Source organism: Asterias amurensis, chromosome 2 (genome assembly GCF_032118995.1).
Source record: "Asterias amurensis chromosome 2, ASM3211899v1".
Taxonomy (NCBI): Eukaryota; Metazoa; Echinodermata; class Asteroidea; order Forcipulatida; family Asteriidae; genus Asterias; species Asterias amurensis.
The window spans coordinates 30,165,132-30,176,944 of NC_092649.1; the positions used below are offsets into that span (position 1 = coordinate 30,165,132).

At 37.5% G+C, this 11,813-nt stretch overlaps 1 protein-coding gene across 1 annotated transcript in view; it reads left to right on the top strand.

Moving 5' to 3' along the window:
• Window positions 1–4,338: 4,338 nt before the first annotated feature.
• LOC139933832 (reelin-like) overlaps window positions 4,339–11,813 on the top strand; it is an 88,574-nt gene continuing 81,099 nt past the window's right edge. Inside the window, exons 1-2 of the mRNA XM_071928051.1 lie at window positions 4,339–4,634; window positions 7,834–8,080. Coding sequence (XP_071784152.1) covers window positions 4,445–4,634; window positions 7,834–8,080 — 437 coding nt within the window. The 5' untranslated portion in view covers window positions 4,339–4,444. The remainder of the gene's footprint in view (window positions 4,635–7,833; window positions 8,081–11,813) is intronic.

The window sequence follows — 11,813 nt, forward strand, 5'->3', positions numbered from 1 at the left end:
TGCCTTGGAGAGCTATGATCACAAGCAACCTGCACAGAACACTCGCGCAATTGGCAAAGCCAGGTGGATCTTTTCCAACTTGTTTGTGGTTTTAATACTTTCTTTATAATCTCTAATTTTGCTACCCTTCCAAACTAATCAGAAGCAACGGGGGTCAGCGAGTCGGCATAAATTAACAGATTATGCACATTATGGTCCAGCCAAGGTGGGGCCATACTGCAGTTTTCAAACCAGAGCCCAACCTACCTCACATCAGATTATATTTGTTTATAAACAGTAAATGGCATAACAAGAGTGCTGAAAAAAAACTACTATTTAATTGCCCTGTACAAACAAAACTGTGTTCCCCCTTCAAATTTTACTCTAGTTCTGGTGCAACCTCAAGGACAAGCCAAACTGCAGTTTTCATACCAGAGGCCCCCCCCCCGCAAAAAAAGAAGTTGTTTTGTGATACTAAGGGAATCAATGTATGGTGAAGAGGTTTTCAACTAGTGGTTTAATCCCAACTAGCCTGGTTCTTGATAATTTTACCGTGACGAAGTTGCGGTAAATTATCAAGAATCAGGCCTCGGCGGGTTTAAACCACTAGTTGAAAACCGATTCAACATACTTTGATTCCCATTCATAAATACCTTTTTGGTTAAAAATAAAAGGCGTAATAAAGTAAGAAACTCTGTAAAACTTGTCCGTTTCCATTGGTATGTTCTGTTCATGTACATGAACGAAGTCTGTACGCGTGTGTTTTCCGGTTCCGTTCGTGCGCATGCGCGTATAGTCTTGGTGCATATTCGCTGGTTTTCCTTTCACACACAGCGTGGCCAACTCACTGACAGCGCCTGCATCACCCGTAACAAGAAACGTCTTGCATCAAGACTAGCGCGGAGTTTCCGCTCACAATTGGTTATAAACACTGGTCATTTTCAATGGTTTAAACACCCCCACGTGAAGCACTCTCCACCAATAGGAATAGCAAAACTGTCTGAGGTATTTATGTACATTGTTTTATGTAGGTTTAAACTTATCTTGGTACATACATGGAGGTAGAAATAGTATACAAGTATTAGTGAAACAAAACATGCTTCATGAACAAAACAAGAAAAACCTAAAGAAAAAACGCTTTCACTTGATGATGACATCTTTTGCAAGGGGATGTTCTAAACAGTTACAAGCTCAAATATAATTTGCATTTTGGGGGGAAATTGTGATTCTGATGTAAACGATAGAGGGCGCACTATATTGGAGTTGTAGGGGTAGTGAATTCCATTAACAGCTGCCAAGCATGTGTAGCTTTTAGTGCTTGCACTCGGAGACTTTTACCACTCCCCTTTTGTATATGACCATTCTGGGAATGTGACCTGCAAATGGTGAACAATGAACTCCAAAACCCCCAGTGTAGTATAAAGGCCTATAGTAAGTCCTTTTGTGTTCGCCTATAGAGCAGGCCCTAATCCTTTTGCTTACTGTGCATAGCCATATAAAAACAAATGGGAACAACAAGTCACCCTCACTCTTCTCCAGCTCTTGGTACAGACAGGTTGTATCTCTCTAACCATGGAGGTAGTACAAAGGTTCATAGTATAATGATGGTTGTCCAAAGGCTGACTGTGGAAACTGAATTGGTAGTACACTACTCGTATACAGCAACCTTTCAGCTGGAGGACGCCAGTAGGATATAAGTAATATGTCATTAAATATAAATAGTAGTTAAGTAATTGTATTTGTGAGTACTAAAATATTTGAATGATGTCAAAGCTGACCAACGCCGCCAAATGAGACATAATTCCGACCAGACTCAGACATAGGGTACATGTCATTGTTATCTAAATCATATAGAGTCTTCAGTATTTTGTTTTTATGAGAATGTACTCTTAATATTTTGTTTGTCGTTCATTTGTTAAATATTGATAAAAATTAGTTCTAGTCGCAATTCTTCTGTTGTCTTCTACGTTCTGATCGGCCAAAGTTAGATTTACATTATTTCAAGTTCTATTATTTGTTTCCACCTACCCGCTTTCCTATACATACGTTAATTCAATAGGAACGGACGAACAAAGCTCTAGAAAAGTGAAATATTATAGTAGTCTGGATATGATGTATCAATGTTTATGAGACTGTAATTTTAGTTTAGCAGGCAACAGACTGCAAATCTCGTGCGCTGTCAAGCATTGGGTCCCATGAAAGTGCGCGAGTTTCAATCTTGCACGTGTTTAAGCAATGTTGATGGGACAAAGTGGTATCAAAGTTTTCAAATAATTAGGCGCGAATTTGCTTGGGGTGAATTTCACATAGAGTTAAGACTAGTCTTAACTAGATATTGGACGATTTAACTCTTAAACTTGGGACTATTCCGAAGTTAAGACCATCTTTGTCTCATGACCTGTAGGTTCCCTCTTCTTCTACGTCACTGAACTACGTCACGTATAATCCGTGTCACTTTGCAGTACTATAGCTTTCATGTTGTTCACAGTGTCGGTGGATCATGTCTGTGTATAGTCGGATTAAAATCTGCAGGATATGTTATTTTCATTTTGGAGGAGGCAAGGCTGGGCAATTTATATAGTTCGCGTTTTTTTACTTTATTAATATATCCCCCCCCCCCCTCTAGGGGTGCGTGGCAAGCCTTAGATATGGAGCAACCAGGGGCCAAGTTTCCCTTGGCCCTCTACTTGCGCCGCTGGTCGGTTCGCGATTGTTTCCTCTTGTCGATATTACTTGGGGAAACCTATCGGTAGGCCTCTCAATGACCGAAAAGAAAACCAGAACGTCGGAATTGTTGGCGTAACCTTGCGCTCGACATAGAAACATTCGGCATATATACATCAGTTTGAATGAATGAATACCGTTAGCCTGCCAATTTGTAAGAATGACAGTCGGTCGGTAAAAACGTCTGAAGGAAATATCCCTCGTCGGCGATCGCTTTTCTTTACTTTTCAATAATCGCGGCATCACAAATAAAACGTGGAGAATTTCGTTGTGTATTTAAAGGCCCAACCATTGAAAATGGTAACTTGTTAATGTGTTGGTGTCATTAATTTCTTTTTATCTAGGGATTTTAACCGTCTTTCATAACTTATTTATATGTGGTATGGGCATGTTGATTGCGGAAAACTAAAGAGCCCTACGAGACATTGCGTCAGACTTTTCCTTCCTGCGTGCTAGTCAAATATTTATCCGAAATGGGTATACATGAACTGTTATCAAATAATAAGTTGTGAGTTTTCAAAAAATGACAGTGACCCAATCAGTTTTTGAAGTTGTCCCTTTCTTGGACAGAAGTTTCAGGCTTTGTTAACACAGGGGTGTGGGTGCGCCGGGGTGGGGTACGGGCGGCTCATAATCATACAGGGCGGGACAGGGTTCTGAGATAGGTAATAATAGGATCACACCCTTGGGCCATGTATTGCCTTAGGTGGGTTTGGACATGTACACAAGTCTGGGAATATGCTACGTATATATATCGTGGTCATAGTAACAATATTTTACCAGAGGAAACTTTTTAGTTTTTCCTCCATGATTATACCAAGAAGGTTTTGATTCGTTGTTCCACAAAATGTGTAAAGCTATGTTTGCAGTTAATTGAGTTGAACAAATATAACACTCAAACAAGAAAATGTTTATTAATTGTGTCGATTCGCATTATTTGCTCTTTTGTTTTATCTGAACTCATTTTGTTCAGGTTTTGTTTAATACAGCTCCTACAGAAAAACAAAATAATGAGAGCCGGTTTTTCTGAAATTGGCTCCCGGTCAATGGGAAGCTTCCATTGACGTCTGTCTATAGCTTAATCATATACTTTTGTAAGAATCCAACTGTTGGGCATTGGTGATAGCTCCCCTGCAGCTAATCAACATGCCACATGTCATCCAGGAATACGATCAAGAGGTGTCAACCGGGCCAGGGGCACTCCAAATGTCTCCACTTGAAGACACTGTGTTTATACCGCTCCAAGTGATGCATAAATCATGTGTGTAATGATTTGGAGAACCCAGTGTTGGTCGGCGACAGTTCAGACACACCGCTAAACCGAGTCAATCAGATTGCGTTGTGAAGCGCGATCGGTGCTGGATCCAACTTCAGAAATCTATTTCCATAGAAGATTCAGACCATTATAGGAAGCCGACGGAATGTGCTTGTAATCTCTCACTTTTTGTGCGTGTGGGAAATTAAGTGTTGTTTTTTCTTCAAATCCAAACGTGTGGAGACGACTTTGTGAGAAATCTCTTGGTTCAGTGAGCCGGTAAGCCGTAGAAAAACAGGATTTGTGTTCCCAATTTGACGCACAATGGATTGTCGGAGGAACGTGTGATCTTTGAAGTTTGTCGTTTTCATTCTGTAGTGGTCCTGCGTTCTCGCTACACGATACCAGGAGTCAAGCTCTATCAGGGTGACATTTTCGCCCCTCAGTGGGGACTCGTCAAGAGTCAAGTTTGTACATCAATCAGCCATGCTAACCATCAGCGTCTTGCTGTTTATATGTTGCAGTTGTCTGCGCTGTGGGTCGGCTCAGCTTTTCAGTTACCCCTGTCAGTTCAATGGGGCTGAAACGGACCTCGCAGATGAGAGAGGGGAGGTTGCGTTGTCCATTAACATCCAGGGAGATCCAGAATATTACATTCCTGGCACTTTGTATGAAGGTAAGCCCCAAAGTTTTATTTATAGGGAAATATATTACCAAGATTAAGAACAAGACTTGTATTTGTTTCTTGTGCAAAACACTTTTTTTGCACGGTGTACACAAAATCTTGAAATTATAGTGAAAAGGCAAACACAGACTAACAAGAAGAAAGTACAAATGGAACAAAATTAGGTTTTTCATTTGAAATGCAAATAACCACATTCTTTTTGCCGACAGAATGGGTTGCTGTAAACAATATAGATTTCTAATTTGATAGTATGGAAGCGTAGGGAGTCAAGTAAGTTCATGCACACACCTGCACCTGGGCTAAATAAAAACTCGGATCCTTCTAAGATTTCTTAGAGAGAACAAAGATTCACACGACCGGATGCTTGGTTCAGACGTCGGAGATTTGATTTGTTGCAGGGGAGGTTACTAACAATTTGTCAAAACTGCATACCTGCAATAAATAATACACACCTTGATAGAAACCAGATATATTTTGCTTTGAAACTTGACTCGTCTATGTGGAAAGCGATCCTTGTGTTTGCCGGTAGTTGTCATGAAATGACATCCAGTTATGTGAAGATTTATACTGATTCCGTTTTATTGACGACTGACGTGTTTATCCATGGTTTATCTGAACCGCCTCCTTGTTTGATCCGAGCGAAGTGAGTAATTGTTTTGTGCAAAGAAACCTTAAAATAGCGCCAATCTGTGACCATAAACAAGGTTTGAGGAGAAGTGTAAGCATTGCCACTGTACCGTCTGTATATAATGCCTGGCCTGTAAAAAAAATGAATTAAAATGTTCGGTGGGCCAATTTCGGCTGTGGCAAGAATAGACTTGAAGATTTGGGGTGAACATTTAGGCTCATATTTTCACACAGTTTAAATCTCGGCGCCCACGATTAATATAGTGTGCCTAAAGAAACATTATTGGTAAGGAAAAAAACTTGTGAAGATCATAGATTTACTTAAAAAGCTTACATGGTCTATAATGATGATTGTAGAAACCAACCCTTACAATATTTCTGTATGAAATATCATTTAAAAAAAATTTAAAAAAATCCGTTTAGAGTTAATTGCTCAGGTGAGCATTTTATTAATTGTTGCTGTTGATCCGATGTGTAGTAGATTTTTCGCTATTTTCTCGTGACCCAGATGGTTGATCGATTACATAAAGTGCTTAAAGGCACTGTACCTGTTTGGTAATTGTCGAAGACCAGTCCGCTCACTTGGTGTATCCAATCAGAATCATAAAATAACAAGCCTGTGAAAATTTGGGCACAATCGGTCATCGAAGTTGGGAGAAAATGATGGGAAAAAAAACACCCTTGTTGGACGAATTTTGTGTTTCAGATAGGAATAAAAGACTTCTAGCTAGAAGTCTTGTATTATTTTAGTGAGAAATTACATCTTTTTCAAAACTTTTGTGCTTCAGAGGGAGTTGTTTCCCACAAGGTTGTGTACTATCAACAGCTCTCCAATGCTCGTTTCCAAGTCGGTTTTTAAGTTAATTATTATTTGTAATAAACGTGTACCTTCCCTTTATACTTCCAGTAACTGTTTTGTAAGCAACAGATCAATTCTGTAATGTTCCTTTAATGTATCTCTCACTGCTCCTAGCTTTAAAGTTAAGAAGTCGTGTTTTTTTTATCATTTCACACTTCAAAAAGAGATTAATACAAAGGAGGATTTACGCCATGCTTGCAAGCCTTTCTATTGTACTTTATTTGATGTGATTTTCAGGGCCATCGTTATACAATGCTCCAATGTAACCCATTGTTAGGAAGCAAAGATCCTTCCTTAATGAAAGATCCTTCCTTCATAGTCAGTGATGTGTAAAACAACTACCGCTTCAAAATAAAAATATATAATAACTTATAAATAGGTATTATGCATGGTTGGTCATGATTCATGAATGGATGTAAAGAAGCATTTATTTTTTGTTTTTCAATTCAATTCAAAGTTGGTTTATTTTTATATATAAAAACAACACCAAATAAAAAGTCACACTTGGTTAACAATAAAATTACATCAAAAATGTATTATTATTATTAATATTATTATTCATGGTTTATTAAAAACATTCAAATTAGTTGTCATAGGCAAAATTACATTGAATTTACAAAATTCAGGAACATATATGTACAATTATAAGTTTATAACCTCAAAGGTCAGTGTTTATAAACTTATTATCATTTCCAATTGTTACTAATGATTTCTGTGTCCACCACATGACTGGTTTTAAAAAGTTGTGGTTTGATCCAATGTGTCAAATGGTATTAAACACATTTTTGTTTAGATAGCCTTTAAGGGTAAACTTGATTTAGTAAAAAGTGGAAACTTATTTTAAATGGTTTAAAAATGGCCCTGGTGGAATCCTCCATCAGAAGAATGTTTGCGTTAAATAATATTATTTGTTAGAAATTAGTACAATTAGATTTGATATCTCGAGTCTAAAACTTTATACCTGAAAGCAGTGAAAACACGCAAGACATTGTTCTCATGCTATTGTGACTGCAAATTAAACTATCTAGTATTATTCAGGATTGGTAGGCCTAAGGCTAAAATATGTTGTACAATTTGAGTCTGAAATCGTACTTATAATGAATGGGTTGATACATATAGTGAAATGTTTCTCTATTTAATGAATTCATTTTCAAGAAAACTGTAGGCCCTATCTAAAAAAAAAAAAAAAAAAACTATTTTTGCCAACCCAAATTGCAGAAAATTGTGTGTGGTTTTTCACTAATTTCTCCTGACTCGAAATAATTCATATTCACAGGTTTATTATTTTCATGATTGGTTGATCGCATAAAACATGGATACTCACTGTCAGCTAAACCTAACTTAAAACTGTTTTAGTCCTGTATCAATGTAGATGTACACTATAAAACTAACATCAGAAAATTTAATTTAAATGGTGGTCGCCTTTTTGAGATATCGCTGAAAATCAGTGGCAAATATTTCTCTTCAGGAACAATAATTCCTAATAGGAAGACGCAATCTGAGAAGTGTTATTCTTAGATTAACATTTTTGACCACAAAAACTGTGATATTTGTGCATAATCTTACTTCTTTGTAAAGGGTATTGATACAGTTATTGTGAAATGTGCTACTTTTATACATGATAAGAATTTGTTTTTGTTGTTATTATTTACACTGGTGTTGTTATTTGTGGTAAACATGTTCTCTTTCTTCAATTTATTTCAGTGAGCCTTGAAGCAACCTCGGACTTCAATTTCCTGTCAGTCACTGGACTCTTCACATCCAGCACCTTTACATCTGGGGCTGGCCCACCCCTGGGGAATGCAGTGAGTACATCGGATACTGGTGCCCCCATCCCTGGTGTCCCATATACATGCTCCATGGTTCATCAGCAGATGCTTCGGACACCCCAGAATTGGGCTTCTGTCTACTGGATCGCCCCAGAAGAGGGTAGCGGTTGCGTCAACTTCATGTGAGTAGTTTAAAGAAGGGATGGGGTCATGTTTTGTTTTAGTAAGAATGAGCTAATATAACATTAGTCAGGGCACTGGACACTTTTGGTAATTTGTCAAAGACCAGTTATCTCACTTGGTATACATCAACATCAGCATAATCTTTGAAAATAAACCTGTGAAAATAAACCTGTGAAAATTTGATTTCAATTGGTTGTCGAAGTTGCGAGAGAATAATGAAAGAAAAACACCCTTGTCGCACAAGTTGTGTGCTTTCAGATGCCTTGAATTTGAGACCTCAGCTGAGGTCTCAAATTCGGTTCAAATATTTGAGAGAGAAATTACTTCTTTCTCAAAAACTATCTTAGTTCGGACGGAGCCGTTTCTCACAATATTTTATACCATCAACAGCTCTCCATTGCTTGTTACCAAGTAAGTTTTTATGCTAACACTTATTTTGAATAATTACCAATAGTGTCTACTGCTTTTAAAGATTCTTTACAGAATAACAGACTTTATTTAAATTTTTCCTTTATTCTGACAGCTTTCTGTTTGAGAAGTTAATACTTTTTTTGTGAAGTTTTTAATTCTGAAATTCGAGCAAACTGTATCTGCAATCCTTCAGAAACAAAACACAATAGCTGAGTTTAGTTAGTGACAATCAAACTTTTAAAGCAATCACACATCGGTAAACAGTATTGTGCAAAGGCCCACACTTCGTGTATCACAACTTATAAATAACAAACCTGTGAAAATTTAGGCTCAATTGGTTATCGCAGTCGGGAGAAATTAATGGGAAAACCCACCCTTGTTTCTGCACATTTCGCAGTGTCGTGACATGTGTTTAAAATAGATCTGTTATTCTCGATATCAAGAATTGATAATTGTTAAATGTTTTCTCAAAAAGAAAAATATTTCACGGATATTTCAAGGGAAATCTGTCTCCATTACCTTCTGTAAACCATGTAAGTTATTTGTAAATCTGTGAACTTTTAATTTTTGGTCTGTTCAGAAAGTGTCCAATGGCTATAAGGAGAATGTGTTTTACATGCTAAAAATAGTATTTTTCTATTTTCTTCTATTCTGACTCGCACATGGATTAAACCCAAATGTTTACAGTGTTGTTATTTCATGTTTATGGTCGAAAACATACACAGTCTGTGACTATTTTGTCAGCTCTGGCTCTACCAAACCTGTTTAACACCTTTTGAAAAACATCAAAATTAAGATGTTCTTATCTCCTTTTCATTAGTGAGTATGTAGTGAATTTCATTAACAGCTGCCAAGCATGTGTTAGCTTTAAGTGCTTTCACTCACAGAATTTTACCATTCCCCTATTGTATATGACCATTCTGGGATTGTCAGCTGTAACTGGTGAACAATGAATTCCAAAACCCCCAGTGTAGTATAAAGGCCTATAGTAAGTTCTTTTATGTACACCTATAGAGCAGGCCCTAATCCTTTTGCTTACTGTACATAGCCATATAAAAACAAATGGAGACAATAAGTCACTCTCACTCTTCTCCAGCTCTTGGTACAGACAGGTTGTATCTCTCTAACTTATAGTCGTAGTATTGGATGTCCAAAGGCTGACTGGAAACTGAATTGGTAGTCCTTACTCCTAAGACAGCGATCTTTCAGCTGGAGGACACCATTTAGGATATAAAGTAATATCTCTTAATAATTAAATTTAAATAATAGTCAAGTAATTATAATTGTGAGAACTTAAATTTGTGAATGAAGACGAAGCTGTCCAGCGCCACAAATTGGGGCCTAATTCCAACTAGACTCAGAAATAGGGGAAGTGTAATCAATTGTAATCGTATACCCTATAAGTATTTATGAATGAAACAAACAGATCAACCAATTATTCCTGGAAGAGGGTTTATAGGGGGGGGGGGGACCAGACTGGAACATTTATTTGCCTGGACCCATGATATATTACCCAGACAGTAGTTCTGGGAAGAGAGATGTTGCTATGATTGCCTCCAATGCTTTGACAATCACTCAACATGGCTCAACATTAATGCACTGTCAAGTGGCCAGATACTAAAAGCACTGCCAAACAGATTCTCAAGTAGGAAATGTGTATGTCATGTAAACAACAATGTTAAAGAGTAAGCATTAAAGGGAAATGTTGCCTTGAATCGGGCAAGTTGATCTATAAAGTGTTTGAAAGGCCTATATATATGGCTAGACATATGTTTTAAAATATAATGATCCACACAATGCCTCAAAACTGCCTGGTTTGCCATTTATTTTGCAAACTGGCACGGTCGGCTATTTTGGGTACTGTGTTTGTACATGGAGGTAGAAGGGTTTGTTCAAGATGTAAAAGGAAAACTGTGCAATTTCGAGACATTTTTGTAGGGGTCAATACAGTGTATATTCTACTTTTAAAACATCTTTTTTAACCATACATTTTATAACAAACGGTTTTCAAACACTTTTTATAGACCGACTCGCCCGATACAAGGCAACGTGTCCCTTTAACCTGAGCCAATGTGCAAATTGAGGAATGGGACACACAGCCCTATCATCTCCAATGGTATAGACTTGACCTTCTCCTGGAAATTACAAGCCTTACCTTTTCCAAACATAAGTTATCCCAACATAACTCTTACATTTATTTTAATTTTATTTTAAATCTTTAGACATAATACACACACTAGTTGGACAGGGGCTGTCAAGGTACATAAGTATAAAAACTGTCATCTAGAGATGTGTGAAACCAGACCCCTGCCAACAATAAATTCAAATTACAATTTAAAAGTTTGCTCTTAATTGTTAAGGGGATTAACCAAATGAAAAACACTAACAGGCCCTGCCCATAATCACAGAGGGTCATTATTATTGGCAAGTTCATGATCAGCTATTTCCAACTGTCATTAATAAAGGTGTGAAGGATCCCATTACAATTGGATGCCATCTTTGTTTCAAGACAAACAATGAAAGCGTATAAGTGATGCGCATTGCGCAAGACTCTCAGCCATGCACGTTTCATCAGTGCCAATGGCTAACCAAGGGGGGCTTATGTTGTCATTGGTTTCTTTAAAAAAAACTTTCAAAATCTTAATTTCCCCCTTTAAACCCAAGCCATTTCCATTGTTTTGGATCAGCCTGTTTGTATTATGTGTGGGTGTCTGGGCCTTGATGGGTTGTTTTTCAAATGTCTGGTCAAGTTTGAAGTCTGGTTCAATAAACTTAAGACAAGCTTGACGTGTTTATCAATAAGTAAAAATCAAGTTGAACATACCATAAATCTATTCCGTGGTACTAGAAGCAACAAGTAAGCCCCTATTGACTCTATGAAAGAAGAGACCAGTTCTCTAAGAACTAACTCTACCTGACATTAGTTACACACATGGTGTTACCCCAAACCAATATTGATACCTCACCATGCAATGCCTCAAATCCTATACAAGTTGATGATGTAAAAAAAAACAAATTCTGTGAAACAATCCTCTCTTCCAAAAGGACAGTACGTGTTATTTAATGAGTAGTAAATTAATTCATGTTCTCTAATGTTATGCCTTGGATGATACAAGATTGGAATTTTGCTCACAGTAAGAGTCTGTCATGAGAAAGATATTGGGCTGTAGGGCCATTGCAGAACAACCTGTAGGCAGAGCCCTTCCCATGTAATAATGCTAATTCCATTCATGCATGCGCTAAGACACTATTGATTGGCAATATTGACTCAATACACTTGACGACATCATCAAAATAATCTTAGATGCGCATCATCATCCG